General features: G+C 37.7%; 1 protein-coding gene across 1 annotated transcript; it reads left to right on the forward strand.

Moving 5' to 3' along the window:
* The first annotated feature begins 263 nt into the window (after positions 1-263).
* On the forward strand, positions 264-16,705 carry mmp2 (matrix metallopeptidase 2). Its single transcript, XM_007552196.2, has 13 exons — positions 264-586; positions 770-996; positions 2,147-2,295; positions 2,761-2,889; positions 4,886-5,059; positions 5,700-5,873; positions 6,489-6,662; positions 6,912-7,067; positions 7,167-7,293; positions 11,433-11,569; positions 12,083-12,242; positions 12,566-12,675; positions 15,572-16,705. Exons 1-13 carry the CDS (start codon positions 434-436, stop codon positions 15,673-15,675), a joined length of 1,974 nt encoding a protein of 657 aa, XP_007552258.1. The 5' UTR covers positions 264-433; the 3' UTR covers positions 15,676-16,705.
* The last annotated feature ends 24 nt before the right edge of the window (positions 16,706-16,729 follow it).

Consider the following 16,729-nt stretch of genomic DNA (forward strand, 5'->3'; position numbering starts at 1 on the left):
GCATTGGAAAAATAAATCGTTTCCATCCGGGCTGTATTTAATAAGAGCAAAACATTTTCTCAGCTGTTTGGTCAGAGGTGCACATTTTTGCATGCGGATTGCATTAACCACTTTTCCATTGTCTGAAATGAAACCTTTCCCTCCACATATGGCTTGTTTTGGTCTTCTTAGAATAATACTGAGTGATACACTCTACCAAAAATGCATGACTCCCCCGCTCTAACTCAGCCTGGAGACTGCGCAGAAAGCGTCGGAGAGAAAAAGTGCACGAACAAGCACAACTTTGAAAGTTTATGCAGCCGCTGTGCAGGACGTCCTGAAGGGGGGAAAAAATCTGCAGAAGAGCAAAGGCACCACAAGCTGACGGACTGAGAACAGCAACCACTCCGAAGCAGCTTTTAGACCAAACTTAAGAGAGTATTGCCCTGCGAAAATGGGCTTTCCGACGATATCTAGGTGTCATCGGGTTATTTTAAAAGTGTTTTTGCTTCAATTTATCGCTTTTCAAGCAACAAATGCTCGCCCATCTCCTATAATCAGGTTTCCCGGAGACGATACCCCGAGAACAGACAAAGAAGTTGCTCTGGTGAGTTTGTTGTTGAATCTATCTTACAGAATGTGCATCTAAAAGCTGCTGTAAAGGCTTTGCTTTTGTAGGCAAAAAAACCGTTGTGTGATACTCAGAACAAAAAGCTATTGTTTTTATATGAATAAAAATGAGAGAAATTGATTTTCATCTTTTTTTTTTTATGTTGCACATCTCCTGTAGCACTATCTGAATAAGTTTTATGGATGCCCACAAGACAGATGCAACCTTATGGTGCTCAAAGACACTTTGAAGAAAATGCAGAAGTTCTTCTCCTTGCAAGAAACCGGGGAAATAGATGCCAGTACGGTGGAGATCATGAAAAAACCTCGCTGTGGTGTCCCGGATGTGGCCAATTACAACTTCTTCCACAGGAGACCCAAGTGGCAGAAGAAGGAGATTACCTACAGGTCAGACCCTTAGGGACTTTTGTGTAATGTTCCAGTAACTTAGTCTTGGCAACACCTACTATTCCTAGCTCCTACTTTTTACCTTAGAACTTGTCAAATATTTGAACATCAAAGTGCTGGTTAACTCTATTAAAAATACACATGTTGGGTGTATTTGGCTAATTTGATGTCATCCATTGTATTATTTACTTGTCTTAATCTAATTAAAAGGCTTTCAATAAATCAAAGCATTCCAGAAGTAACATCGTGCTTGCTCCCAACTGGAACTTAAAAAACTCCCCTAAGCCTCCGTTCTTCACCCCCTCCCCTTTCCAAACAGTTTTAAGTGCTTGGATGTTTTTTTTTTCTTTACTTCTTTAACCAGCATAGTTTAACCAGCAAAGAGTATTAAAATTTAGTTTGGAACTACTTAAAAGTTTGAGTTGACTTTCTGTAGAATTAAGTCAAAGAGATTTTAAATGTTTATTAGAACAAAATAAATGATTTGAGTAAGAATGACTTAAATTTGTCATGTTAAATCCCCTTATGAATTAAGTTATAAAAACTTAGCAAACTGAGTAGGAAGAACTTAGTGAATTGAGTTGGATGATCATAATAAATTGAGTTGGTCAGACATAGGATACAAAACTGGCATTGAACTCAATTGTTTTAAGTAAAGTCAAAGTGAAAAGTTCCTTTAGGTTAAAGATTTGTAAGTTTTGAGTTAAATGAACACAAAAAAGTAAGCTGTCATAGCAAAAGCAAAATAATTAAGTGAAAATAATTATTTTATAATTATTTAAGTCCATAAGATGAACTGCAGCCCAAAAACACTTTTTAGAGTGGATTTATGTGTCACAGTCATTACAGCCTGCCTGCTAGTATGTTTTCCACAAAACTGTTAGACAAAAACAACAACAACAACAAGGTCATGCATGGCTTTAAAGAAAAGCACAAAGTAGTCTGGGCCAACAGATTTAGGATTTATTGCTTAATTTCAAGAGTTTCGGGAAACGCTTTCATAGATGACTCATACTGTCCAGCTTTTTTTCCATTATCTTGAGAAGAGAGGAGAGCTACGTGACACTTTCACAAGATGTTTGATCTTTTCAGGGAGCATGTGTGCATTTGCAGTCTCATTTTAAGCAAACACGTTGGTATTTCTTTGTAGAATCCTGGGCTACACTCCTGACCTGGACGAGGAAGTCATAAATGATGCTTTCTACAGAGCCTTTAAAGTGTGGAGTGATGTCACGCCGCTTTCTTTTACTCGCATCATGGATGGAGAAGCTGACATCATGGTTAATTTTGGCCGCAATGGTATGCTACGTTTCTGAATGTCAATTATGTTTAAGAATTCTAACATACAGCATTGATTTTTGTCTCCCTCCCTGAAGCACCTCCCTATCCAGAAAACAGTTGAGCAAAAGTTCAGATGTCTGCAGGTTGTTTGCAAAGGACCAATAACACAAAAGTTTTTATGGCGACTCTGCACATGACCATCCTATATTTAAGGAGCACATAATAAAACAGTGGGAACTGTGGTCTTTGCATAGGCCACTCCAGTCATTCCAACTAAAATAAGCACTTGATATTTACTTAAAGTGCTATAATATCACTGCGTCTGGCCACAGCCAACCGCTTTGAGAAAGAATCTGGTAATTACAGTGAAGGACAAACAAAGCTTCTCCAGAGGACATAAAATTATTGTTATGGTCACTATAATAGTAATATTGTTGTAAGAGAAGAAAAAGGTTTAAACTTTGTGTGGATGTGTGTCAACAGAACATGGAGACGGTTATCCTTTTGATGGCAAAGACGGTCTCCTGGCTCATGCCTTTGCCCCAGGACCAGGAATTGGGGGTGATTCCCATTTTGATGATGACGAGCAGTGGACCTTAGGAGAGGGCCAAGGTAAATGAGCATTTATTCCATACTCTACACTATGAAAAGTACATGGGAAAAATATAGTTTTTTATACTGGTAAAAGCACTAAATGGTCCCAGCATATTTCGACTTTTTAAAGTTTTTTTAAATGTTTTTCAGAAGTCCCTCGGTTGGTTTAGATGCCATTAAGGGTGTTTTGAGTTTGTGATCCTGAATGTTATCCCCCTGAATTCCATGTTTGTGGATCTTTTATGATACCCTGACTGAATGTTCAATGTATTTCCAGTGTAGGGTCCAAAACTGAGCTGTTTCCGTAGATTATGAGAGGATCCTCCTACCACAGTAGTGATTGAGGGATGCAGATCATCTTTGTACTTTTGAGCTTGAAGTGGACATTTAACATATTTTGATGGTTTACTACAGGTTTTACTGAAAAACCACAGTAGGTAACTTTGATAACAATTTCTTATTTGCATATTTGTTAAAACTATCTCTATGTCATGACAGGAGAAAATGAGACGGGTAATCTGTAAAAAATCTAACTCCTCCAGCAGTTGCAGCAATACAACACTCACACTAAGAACCAGCCAATGAGATCCAAGAGGAGTATCTTAGCAGTGTTAATCATGCTTTTGCAGGCGCTGCTCACACCCTGCCACAGCTGTGCTAATGTCAACATAATGTTACAGGAAAACTAATAATTTATCAAGTTTTTGGCAGACTCCACTGTGTGGGAGGAATTGTGGAGGGTGGGTTATAGCACAGAAGAGAGAAGGGGGAGGAACCTGTGAGGTCATTTGCTAAAAACTGCAGCTTTTTAGCAAATGATAACAGTTTATAAGATAAACAGTTGATTTAAAAAAAATGTTTCAATGCATAAATTATCCAGATCTAAAATGACAATCAAAAACTAGAATCAAAGATTTATAATGTTTGCAGTCACTTTATGGAAATGTGTTTCTGTAGCAAACTGTAAATTAGACTTTCTATGGTAAACTTCTGTAACAATTTGTGTTTGGAGAAAGATGACAGAAACCTAAGGAATCTGGTGCTCCACTGTCGTAACTTCAGTTTATTTCACAGTGGTTAAACTTTGAAACCGACAATCATTGCTGCCAGAGAAGTTAAACACAGTCACACACTTCTCTGGGCTTGTGATTGCTTTAGTTTGTATTTCAGAACTTAAACACTGTAAAACTTTATGAAATGATCTGAAAATCTGATAAAAAAAAGACTTCTCATTTTCTTGCCCGAAATAGCTAAAATCAAATGTTGGTCCCTTATTTTCTCCCAGCCCATTTCATTCATGTATTTCAAGTGTAAAGCAGTTGTGTTAACAACAGCACTAAATACTTTTGTTATTAAGTTTATTGCTGATGGAAAATATGAGCTGCAGTGTAATTTAAACTAGGAGACAACTGAAATAACATGCTGAGAACATTCAGCTAATTTGACTTAACCCTGTAGCGGATGCACATTTTGGTGTATAGTTACTCAATCTGCATACAGAAAAAAAAGTATTGTTCTTTTAATTGCTGTGGTATATTAGGTGATATTTTTAAATTGGAAAGGCAGCTTAACCTACTTTGTCTTGATTTTTTTAATCTTTGTCTGAAGTTACTGGCACTCAGTATATGAAGTTGAAGCCATCTGGAGGCTGATTAGAAAAAATAAACTTTTGGAATTACACTACATGACCCAGATAGATTTGCTCCAAGTTTTATTCATTAATAAATTAATTTTGTGTTGATCTCCTGATTTACAAAAAGTCTACATTTTAAATGTGCTTTTTCTTTCTTGATGTTTCATTGTAATCACATCTTCCAAGCTGTTTAAATATTATTTGTGTCAACTACTTCTAGTATTGCTATTAAATCATTTTATTATTGCTTTCTGCATTTACTTGTAAACAAATTTAAGATTTTTAAGACACTGACATTCATCACTTTACAGATAATTAATGTTATGTGAATAAACATCTAGAGTTAATGCATCATCAACAAGACAACTTTTGTTTCCACAGTGGTGAAAGTGAAGTTTGGCAATGCCGATGGAGAGTTCTGCAAATTCCCCTTCCTGTTCATGGGGACCGAGTACAACAGCTGTACATCTCAGGGTCGAGATGATGGATTCCTGTGGTGCTCCACCACCTACAACTTTGATGAAGAGGGCAAATATGGCTTCTGCCCTCACGAGCGTAAGCTTGTCACACACTTCTCAAATTTGGAAGTCAGAAAGGCTTGGCAGAGTCTCCTGGCAAATGTCGGCTTAAATTCTCCGAACAATCAATTACTTTCTGGCCTCTTTATCTCAGGAACACCAATGCTGTATTCCAGCTTCATTTCAGACTTTATAACAGTATTATACAATTATTTCTACACTCAAAAACCCTTCTGTGTTTTTGGACAGGAAGAAAGTAGGTTGAACTGCATGCCAGGAAAGCATGTTGTTTCCTTCCTTTGGAGTGAATTATGGAAGATTTCTTTTCCATGTTCAGAACACTGGGCTTTACTAACCACTTTGTTTATCTCTGGTGTTCATGGTAAAAGCATCAATGCATACCTGGTCCAAGCATCTACCAAAGTACATGTGTACTAAGATGTTTCAGATAATGTGAACATGTTTGAGAATTGTTTTTACAAGAGCTGCTTATTCTGTTAAGCTCTGGCTAATATTGATGTGGAAAATGTTTGCTTTTTGTCTTTTCTCTGACTCTTTGTCTTACATCATCACTCATGGCATTTTATGATGCTGACGTTTCCATCTTGTTGTCACTAAAAGTTACAGTGTGTCATGTCTTTATAGCATTGCACATGCTTGTTTTTCCGTTTTTACAGTACTTTTCACCCTTGGTGGTAACGGAGAGGGCGCGCCTTGTAAATTCCCCTTCAGCTTTCAGGGAGAAAGCTACGACAGCTGCACCACGCAGGGCAGGGATGATGGATACCGCTGGTGTGCCACCACTGAGGACTACGACCGTGACAAATCCTATGGCTTCTGCCCTGAAACTGGTAGGTGTTTTCATCTGCTCCCTGAAATGCGCACTATACGTCACCCCGATATTGAATAAGCTAACATTTTATAAGACTTTATAGGAAGCGATAACAATCACATATATTTGTTTCCTGTTTTGAAGTCCCCACTTTGAGATTGTTAAAGTAGATGTAGTTCAAGTTTCTTGTGTGTTTATCCCTATTGTGCAATGCTTTTCCATTGTTGCTGGCAGGAATTCTTCAACTGGGGCTTTTCAGCCTTGCTGTGGTTAGCTTAATTACCGTTAAACTATTTTAATGTGCACTGCATTTCTTTCCAGTCAGTCAGTAAGATGTGTTTTGGGTTTAGATGGAGAAGTAGGTGAGGAGTTGGAAACAAATAATAAGGACAGAAGTGTCAAACAGAAAATGTTACCTCGAAAACACATCAATTCTGGTTGTGCTTTCTGACTCTGCTCCTGCTGTGGGTCAGCTAATATTTGTGTTGTGCTGGTGAATTTTCACTTCATCCACACTTGTTTCAAAGTACAGCCCGTAAAGCCTAACTTTGCTTGAAAAAAAACATTTTGGCATTTGAAACGGTCTAAACTTTACTGCACACAAACCTCTAAAATAACCTACTGTGGTTTTCAGCAATGTCAACCGTGGGAGGAAATGCAGAGGGAAGCCCCTGTGTCTTTCCTTTCACCTTTCTTGGAGACAGCTATGACTCCTGCACTTCTTCTGGACGCAGTGATGGGAAAATGTGGTGTGCCACCACTAAGAACTACGATGATGACCGGAAATGGGGTTTCTGTCCTGACCAAGGTGCGATAGCTTTGAGACTTACAGACCGATGTTGGTGTATTTTTGAGAAATCACCCAAGTATAAAGACCACATATAAAAATAGAATTACTTATATTTTATTTTGCTTTAAGTTACACAAAACCAACACGCTGCTTAAATGTAGACTACTAAAAGGAAACTGTGGAAATTCCAGTCATAAACCTTCCTCATTTAACTTGAAACCAAATAAAAAAATAACTCGCAATACCATTTGATTGGATTGTTTTCAGGCTACAGCTTGTTCCTGGTGGCGGCCCATGAGTTTGGTCACGCCCTTGGTTTGGAGCATTCTCAGGACCCAGGAGCTCTGATGGCTCCTGTCTATACGTTTACGAAAGACTTCAGACTTTCTCACGATGACATCCAAGGCATCCAAGAGCTCTATGGTGAGAAGAAATGTCATACCATTTTCTAAAAAGCATGACTATCTTAACTGGGAAGTGGAGAAGAATGAGAGTAAAATTTCCTGGTATATGTGATAACAGGTGTGCCAACCGACAAGCCTTTGCCTCCAACCCAGGGTCCTGTCACTCCAATGGACATTTGTAAAGATCCAGTTATCTTTGATGCTGTTGCACAAATCAGAGGAGAGACGTTTTTCTTCAAAGACAGGTAATGGCTTAAAATATAACATACTGTATTAAGAGGGCTTTAGCATGTGTGCATGCAAATGAGGAAGCAGCGTCTATAACATGTTCATTTATAGACGTTGTTGTTTAGATTAATGGGGATATTTATGCAAATTTGATATATATATATATATATATATATATATATATATATATTACAACTAAGATGTTGCAGGTTGATCAGGATTGGTTTCCACTTTGTCTTGGTTGGTTTGGTTTTTGGGTTCTGGGTTTTCGGTGTTTCTTTTCTGCCAGCACTCAATCTCTTGGCAGCTTCTGGTATTACATGCCAAATAAAAACATCACATGGGCTTTTCGGTAGATGGTGAACAAATCACATTTCCACAGCAAATAGAAAAATAGCATTCTACTATTTATTTATTTTTTTTTACCTCATTGCTTTTAACTCAGGAAGAGATGAAAAATGTACATTTTGATAATACACGATCTCCAGCTATATTTTAATGCATTTTCACAATTTATAGTTAACAAATTATAAAATTTAAAACAATTCTAAATATCTAACATTAACAGTAAAAGTATGACGGAGATACTTACGCACAGTGATACTCATTCAGACATGTTTTGAACATAACACAGGTTCGTATTAACATTCCTACATTTTGTTTTAGAGTCAGCATGACATTAGTGTGGGTTGAGGGAACTTTGTGGGCTAAATGTAAGAGTCTAACAAGGGTGTTTTTAAGGTAGTTGGAGGACAGAGTTAAAAGTCTGCAAAGATTAGATTTGGGTGTTCATGGTCTTTATCAATAGCTGTTCTTGCAAGAATGGCAACCTTGGTGTACCCCAAACCCCATCACAGGATATTTTGTGAAACAAATAACTTCCTTAAATATCCCTGTCTGGGTACCTAAAGGTTGCAGCCTGATAGTCCAGCTACAAGATAAGAAATCAAGGGGTGACTAGTGTCTCACACCACATGTGTTGTGTGTGGTTGACAGGAAACGGAGCCTGATCTCCCAGTTCTTAAATACAAGCAGTAGACTCCTACTCAACATACGGGCATGCCAAGTCTGCACTGATTAGAAAAACAGCACTGAAATGATCAAAACTCACTAGATATGTGAGCTTTGGTTTCAGAGAAACAATCAGATTGAAATGATATATCGATATCCTGTGGTGAGCGTGAAAGTAAAACTTAGCAGAAAGGGAAAAACAAGCTAATTCCCTTTCCCGTACAGAGGCAAACAAATGATTCATTAGTCACCAACACAGTCTGCAATCCTGTCTTCCACCAGCGCTGATGCATCTTATTGCTTTGCAAAGTTCACCAAGCAGAGCATTTGTATATGAGCAGCTGTTTGCTTTTGCCTTATTTTAATGGGAATGTGTAGGAAATATGAAGGTTTATGTTGCACAGCTGTCAACATTTGGTTAATGGGTAGAAAGACAGACTTTGTCAGCAGAGGATCTTGTTTCTTTCAGTTTCTAACCCGTGAGTTAGAAACCACATACCTTACAGATCCTACTTTATTGCCAAAAAAAAAGAAACTTTTCATTTCACCGTGGGTCTTATCCTCACATTTAAAGTGAGCACCAGAGCAGCACAGAAGCTCAAAGAGTGCTCTTCGGACCATGAAACTTTGGCTAGGTTGTTTGAAATCAAGCTGAGTTGAAACCTAAATCCATTCAAAGCTTTAGATGGCTGAAGATTTAAGCAGTGGAAGAAAGGCAAGAGTCTGGAGTTCAGTATGTGAGAGTCACTTACTTTCTTGCTGAATATTTGGGCAGGCAAGGACATTTTGTTTTGTTGAATCACACAGCAGGCATAATGTTTTAGCCCCACTCTGTTATGTGAATGTTGTTTTTGTGTTAGAATGTGATCATCCACCAAAAGACCTAAATTTGAGGAGGTGAATGTGTGTGAGAGAAAACAATAAGCTGTCTCAAACCAGTCTCACCTAATGAGATGCCTTGAAGTTGTTTGTGTTTTATAGAGTCTTAAGCCCTATTCGCAGGGAATTAGTTTTACCTGGGGACCACATGCTATTTGTAATAATTGCAGAGGTTGTCTGGGTTCTTAAGCTTGTGCAAATCGGCCATGTCAGTAATTTGTAAAGTAAAAATTCTCTTGGAAATTGCTTACTATATTTTGCTGAACTCCAAGGTCCTGGGCGAATAGGCATCGCTGTAATTTGGACGGAAATGGGCGGGATCCAACACATAATTGGGTGTTTTTTTTTTTTGTTTCCTGGGCAAATTTTTATTTGCTTTTGGGAAAAAAATGGAGGCTGCTTTGGAGTGTATTGAAAACCTTTTGGGTCCTGAATCAGAAAAACCCTATAGATCAGCAAAGTGCAACACTAAACAGGAACGGCTGAAGAGAGGGAGCAGAATCAGATGCAAACGGTGGTTTGCATCATGAGCCACCATAAGAATCCTTTTCTTCTGTTAGTAGCCTTCTGTTTTACAGCTTGCTAGCTCTTGCAGTAACACAGCACTGAGCTGTGGCCACAGCCTGAAAAGTTGTTCTAACATCAACTCACATCATTCCTCAAGGCGCGTTATCATCATATCCGGGAGATGTCCGTACATTTCAGCAAAATCTCAGGATCCTCTACCAATGCGCCACATAAAAAGCAGACATTGGGGAGTAATTCATTTATTACATGGGGTTCCCAGATAATGCTTACACCTTGTGAATAGGCCTTTAGTACAAGCAAAATTCTGTAGCTTTAAAAAGCGACTGACGCTGACATGTCTGTAGTACTATAGCTCTGTTGACTCTTGGATTGTAGAACTGGAGTCTGTCGTTATGCTGAATCAGCGCCTGTGTGATGTCCCACAAATCTTAACAAAGTGCAGTGAGTAATGCTCCCAGCACTCCCCTGAGGTCAGCATAAAACTCTGTCTGGAGACTTAAGGAAAACACTATTATAAACTCTGTTGCATAGAAACAGTTTGAGAAACATACTGATTAGAATCCCTACCAGTAACATCTGCTCATGCACTTGGGATACAAGCATTCGTGACTGGTTTCAGGATGAAAAATCTGACATTTCTGTTCTACTTTATTAATAACACTAATGGTTCTGCTGTGACTGACAGACTTAGAAAACATTTCACAAGGGTAAGAGCAACGTGGACAAATATCAGCTGAAGAACTTCTTGCTGTTTTAAATAAACTCACATAATACTGATCTACACAAGTTCATATTGTGCATTGTTAGAGGATTTTCTTAGCCATTAATACAACTAGCCTGTTGCAAAGACATTAGTATTTAAAGGCTGTGCTCCAAGCTTGCTGCACCAATAATTATTGGGCTCTGAGGTATTTGAGAACTCTAAATTATAAAGCTACCATAGCATTATTTTCTGTCTGTAATATGCACAGGTATTACTGTGAAACGTTGTGATGCATCCATAAAACCATGGTCATTGTCTGTTAAATTTGCCTATTGAATTTAAAAAAATGTTTACACCAAAGAATTTGTTTTTGTCATAGTCCTTATGCCCAAATCATACTATTGTATAACTGTCCTGCATTTTAGAGGCACAAGAACATGCACTGCTTTAGGTTAACCCTCCAGCAGAGCCTGTTGTGAGAATGTAAGTGATGCAAAACAAATAACAGTCCATACTGTACCAAACTGAAAGAGAATATAGAAATGTAGCTTAAAGGGTGTTGTAGAGAACTCTCTCTGTTAGCTTGTCAACTTTGCCTTTTATTGAAAAGGAAGCCAAAGTAAACTTTGACAGATCCATAAAACGTCTGCTATGTCCATCTTCACTTCAAAATGATCTGGCTAATTTTTGCTATTGGCAACATTTTTTTTTTCCATTTAGAAAATAGGTCAGTGGAAAAGAGTTCGGGGAGCTGCTGCTGTTATTTTGCAGCTGCATATTGGAAATCCAGGCAAGATGGGTCTTGTTCTGCTGGCGTCTGCAGCCTCAGTTCTAATGAGAACCAGATGCTCATGAATCAGGCCATTGTAGCTGGCTGGCCCAGTGAAACACTTGCACTAAACTGCAGAACTCAAAGTACACATGCTCTTCCCCCACCTTCAGATCAACCCCTCTCCGTGTCAGTTTGCCTATCAGGCTAATTTCTTTCCCTGGCTCATCCGTTGCACGATCACTCACTTGTTCTCTTTCTGCCAGGTTCCTGTTCAGGTCAGTGAACTTCAGGAGCAAACCCAGTGGCCCTATGCTAGTGGCCACCTACTGGCCTGACCTCCCTGCGAAGATAGACGCTGCCTATGAAAACCCAGTGGAGGAGAAAACGGTCTTCTTCTCAGGTTTGCTGGAAAACAAAAGATATTTAAGAAACAATCAATCTGGATCATACCGAATCTTAATCTCTGATCCTTATGAGCAGATTTTCTGTGACGAGATTCTTTTTTTGCATGTTTTCTTAATGCTTTGCCACCATTTTACCACTTGATCACCAAATTCTGAAGCCAAGGAGTTGCAGGAATGTTGGCTGAGTACTTGTTTGTGGTGTACTTTTAAGATATTCCACCATAGTCATTAGTGGTTTTAGAAACATTCTCAGCATTACATTAATATGAAAATATCCCAGAAAATTGGGAAGAGTTGCAAAAACTATTATCTAGCCTTGAAGACTTTGACTTTATTTAAGAATAGTTGTCCAATAATTTCATTAAATGTTCGTTTAGATTAAAAAAGAAGTGCTAGATTGAAATGTTTTGCTCATAAGATCAACATAAAGCTATATCTTCTGTTAGTAAAACTCAATGACAAGCTGTGTATGACAACTTCTTCCATTTGTCTGTTTCCTTTGATCCCAGGTGATGAGATGTGGGTTTACAAAGCCGATGAGCTGGAAAGAGGTTACCCGAAGAGGCTCTCCAGCCTTGGCCTCCCCACAGATGTGCAGCAAATTGATGCTGCCTTCAACTTCAGGAAGAACAGGAAGACTTACTTATTTTCTACAGACAAATTCTGGAGGTGAGGACAGGGACATGTTATTCAGCTATTTGCAATGCTGCAAAACAATTCCTACCTGTTAAGTTAACAATACCCCTGATATCATAACCTTTTAAAGCAGTACTAGTGCTGCATCTGGATTAGGTTTGTGTTTTGGTAAGACCTAAACTACACTGTAAACCACCCCACATCTGCTAGTGCTTACATAGCATGGAAATTTGGAGTGTTGGCTCACTGTTTTATCAGCAGTCTCAAAGGAAAATGTGACCGTATGCTTATTATGCCCTTCCAAAAGGATGCTTTTTAATTTCTGACTTCTATGTTTTTTTGTTTTTTTTTTACAGATTTGATGAAAGTAGTCAGGCAATGGACCCTGGCTTCCCCAAGCTTATTGCTGAATCTTGGAATGGCATTCCTGATGACATTGACTCTGCTTTCAGTCTGAACGGCATTGGTAAAATTACATTTTTAAGTCATATTAAATACATGCAAATCTCTGTGTGGCAGTTTTGTTTTCTGGTTTGGTATTTCTGGCAGGATATAGACACACCTGTCCTTAATGAAAAACTACTTTTGAAATCAAATGTTTTAACAAACAGTATGCAGCTCGGAGCCTCGCTTAGCTGTAAGCTACTGCTAAGTTAGAAACTTTGCAAAGTGAAGCAGTGCCTTCTGAATTAGCATGTTAGCCTGTTTATTCTTACTGTTCTGCTGATATTGCCCTGCTTTAAGCTAATAAGTTCATAACACAAAGCCATGGTGTGGTATGCAAGGTACATCTGACCAGCTAAACCAAAGTTAATTGTAATCTTTGTAACTAGGCAGAAAATAATGCCTATTGTGTGGTGTCTGTATAACAAATGTCTTGGTTTCATAATACAAGAATTATTAAAACGTGTTCACAAGTTTGCAAAGAAACATAGCATTTTGATGAAATTTCATAGGAATTTATATTTTCTGTCCCCATCATTTTAACTGTTGAATATTAATTTCAAAGTCAAAGTGTGCAAGCTTGGCACTTAAAAAGGCATTTAGTTATTGTAAGGTTGCAGAAATAACTCATCTGCAAGTCTAAAACTATGGCTCCTAATACAGCTCAGCTGTTGTACATGTTAATCATGTTTTTTACATTTGCTACTCCTCTGGTGTAAAACTCAAGTATTTGTCTCTATTTGTCACACTGTTCCTCTAGTCATATAAATAAAGAAGAAGCTCTGTCCAAATAAAACATTTCCTGCAGTCAAAACAAAATTGTTGCACTGCCGTGTATGGCTGGCCATTCTAGAAAATTTTCCCCTTTTGGTTTATCAACATCTATGATGCATTGCTTGTACCAAAGTGACACTACTAGTTGTGGTAACGTTTGATTCAAACTAACCAGAGATTTACAGTCATGTCACTTTACATCATCAAAGGAAGAAGGCTGTTCTTTAGGGTTTGGACATCAACCAAAAACTAATTTATCAGTTCAACCAAAAGCTTCAACATCTGCCTACCTGGTTGTTCTATTTGTGAATCTTTTTCAGGGTCATTAATATGACTATCTCTATGTTGTTTACATAGTAAACAATGTAGTTGTTTACTATGTAAACAACTACGTTAGTAATATAGCAGTTTGTTGAGAACTTCTGTAACCTCATAATAGTGTGGAAAAGACCTATTTTCTACAAAGCAAGCCACAATCCTCCGATAACACTTACATGGTCATATATAGAACATTAATTGACATGTAGACCACAGATCTTTGGACACTCAAATGGTTGTCAACTTGTGAGCAGCTTTTTAAAATGTTAACTTTTCGAAACCTGAAGGCACCTTAAACATCAGTGCAACAACTTTAGTAGATATTTTCTTTTCTTTTCTTTTCTTTTCTTGTATGACATATGGCGCTATTTTGGCTTAAATTTGTTGATCTTCCTTTTTTATGTTGATCTGGACCAGAGCTTTGTTTCGTTTGAAGCTCCATTCAGAAGTTGGCAACCGTGTTTTAAAGGAACAGATTGCAGAAATCTTCAAGGATGCATAAAAGCAGCAGACCTGAAGTCAAGCTGTGATCTGTTTATTATTATGGAAGACAGAGGAGATGCTTTAAGTTGTTCACTCTGTGATTTGCAATGGTTTTTGATCACATTGTCTTCAGTGTATGCTATTAAAACCAGACGAAAACAGACATTTAGATAGATTGCTTAAAAAGACATAACCATTTATCTCACTTTGATATTAAGTCAGACTGAGCTTTTCCTCTTTTAAATCAGAGAGGAATACTACACATATTTCTGTTTGCTAAATGCCTAAGTGATAGAGTTTTTAGGGAGTTTTTGAAAAAAATTATTTACATTCTAAAGATAACTTGCATGTCCTTTGTTGTATGCTTTACCAAACAGTTTTAGTATCTTTCCACAAGCATCTCATTATAGTTTGAGGAATTTTGACCAATTCTTCTTCACAGAACTGCCATATCTGAGTCAGATTTGTAGGCTTACCTGGTTTTCAAACACATGTTCAACTCTGGTAATGAAACCTTAATTGTTCTGAGCTTATGATGGCCACTTCAAACATTGTCTTTGTTTTCCTAAAACCAATTTACAACTACATTTGCTGGTATTCTTAAGCTACTGTCCATTTGACAGCCCAATTTTTGCCCAAGTGTCAACTTCCTTGGGCAACTTCCCTGATTTCGTGAGATGTTGCTTTAATATTTCCACATGGTGTTCATTATGACATGCATTTTGTTAAGTCCCACCAGTTATTTCCACAGCAAGACACAGAGTACAATGCTGCCACCTCTAGACTTGGCATGGTATTGACACTTGTGTATAATTATTTGAAAATGTGGCGCCTTTAGGATCTTGATAGGGCTAATTAGATAAGACGTGTTTAGACAGCAGATATCTATTATCAACTCTACTTAAAGGGGAATTTTCAGAAATGCGAGGAAACGTTTTCCTTACAGTCAGCTCTGTGTCCACGGGGTTTTGGAGGCTATGCAAATTATTTTCCTGGAGTTTTCCATTACTGCTCTGCTACCATGCACACAAGCATCACATACACACATTTATATAAGGCAAGTCTGTAACCGTCGACAGAGGTGCTTCTGTGCACCACTTAACATATTTCACAGGGGATGTTTCTCAAATTTTCACTTCAACTGAGATGGATTGGGTATTTCTTTTTCGTAATTCATTCACAGCTGAAAAAGATTACTCTATTTTAATAATTTTATAGACCCATAAATATGTTACAGTATTCATTCAGATTTCCACTTGGTCAGCACAAGCAGTTTAAAATAAAACTTCATAATGTTTAAACCCTGAAACATGAATGTGAATGTTATGCTCGTCTCTTTGCAGATTACAGCTACTTCTTCAAAGGAAGCCACTATTTTAAACTTGAAGACAGCAGTTTGAAGATCATCAAGTTGGGAGAAATCACAAAGGACTGGCTTGGTTGCTGAACATCGACCAAAATGTTTCACAGCAGGTGACGATGGTCTTATGAGGCCATCAGTGTTAATCACACACAACTTGAGGTTGTTGCAGTGCACACTGTTACAACTTTTTATCCTTGGCCACTCTGCAAGCTTCTATGGGAAACATGTACCTCCAGCCTGTATAACCGATCTCAGCTGGTAGAATGGCATTTCAAGGCCTTTTACACAGGCTAAATGTATGCATCTGGCAAATTGCTTTATTTCTGTGTGATTTTTCTAATTGTATGACTGATGCACATTTAAAAAAAAAAAAAAACGAACCCCTTTTTTAATTTTTTTATTTTTATTTTTATTTTTTGAGGAAGACCGACATCAGGTATGTCTACATTGCATCGCAGTGTTATACAGTGCCAAGAGATACTGGCTATTTTTTTTTGCAAATTTTGATTCTAAAAATTCTGTTTTATGCCATATGAATAGATACTGGCCAGGCATTACTTCTGTATCCAGTGTAAAAAGCACAGCTTTATAAATGTATCAGTTGTATTAATTTTCTCCATGTGCAAAAAATGTACACGCACAATGTGACCGAGAATGGTGCTTTCAGAATTTGCTTCTTACATTTAGTCCTGCATATATAGTGAATATTCTACATATTGTTATTTTGTGTGATGGGAGTACTTAGTACAATCTGGATGTTAGAAAGTAGCATTCAAAGACTTGTTATTCTTTGTATGGTTAGCACTTTGTATATTACATACAGGGGAACTTCACAAAAGAGAGACCAGATCTTGTTGGGATCTCTCTGTTGCGGTTCTCTTATGGTGCAGACAGATTTATTTGGTAGAAAAGGCACAGGTTGCCTAGATGCTATATAGGTTTGCGCCATGATGGACCAATAACAAGAACATTGCAGAAGTTTTGTCTACTTGTAGTTTTATATTAAGATTCTTTGTTAGGTTTTAACAACATAGTCATTATATCTTGTATTTTGTTTTTTCTAAAGCTTGTGCACTTTGTCACTGTCATCAATAAATGTGGTTATTTTAACTCTATATATTTTATAGAAATATATAGA

Source organism: Poecilia formosa, unplaced genomic scaffold (genome assembly GCF_000485575.1).
Source record: "Poecilia formosa unplaced genomic scaffold, Poecilia_formosa-5.1.2 Scaffold46, whole genome shotgun sequence".
In the NCBI taxonomy this organism is placed as follows: domain Eukaryota; kingdom Metazoa; phylum Chordata; class Actinopteri; order Cyprinodontiformes; family Poeciliidae; genus Poecilia; species Poecilia formosa.

Coding starts and splice junctions, on each gene's coding strand:
- mmp2 (XM_007552196.2), top strand. CDS start 434: ATGGGCTTTCCGACGATATCTAGGTGTCATCGGGTTATTTTAAAAGTG. Junction 587..769: donor CAGACAAAGAAGTTGCTCTG/GTGAGTTTGTTG, acceptor CATCTCCTGTAG/CACTATCTGAATAAGTTTTA. Junction 5,874..6,488: donor TGGCTTCTGCCCTGAAACTG/GTAGGTGTTTTC, acceptor TGTGGTTTTCAG/CAATGTCAACCGTGGGAGGA.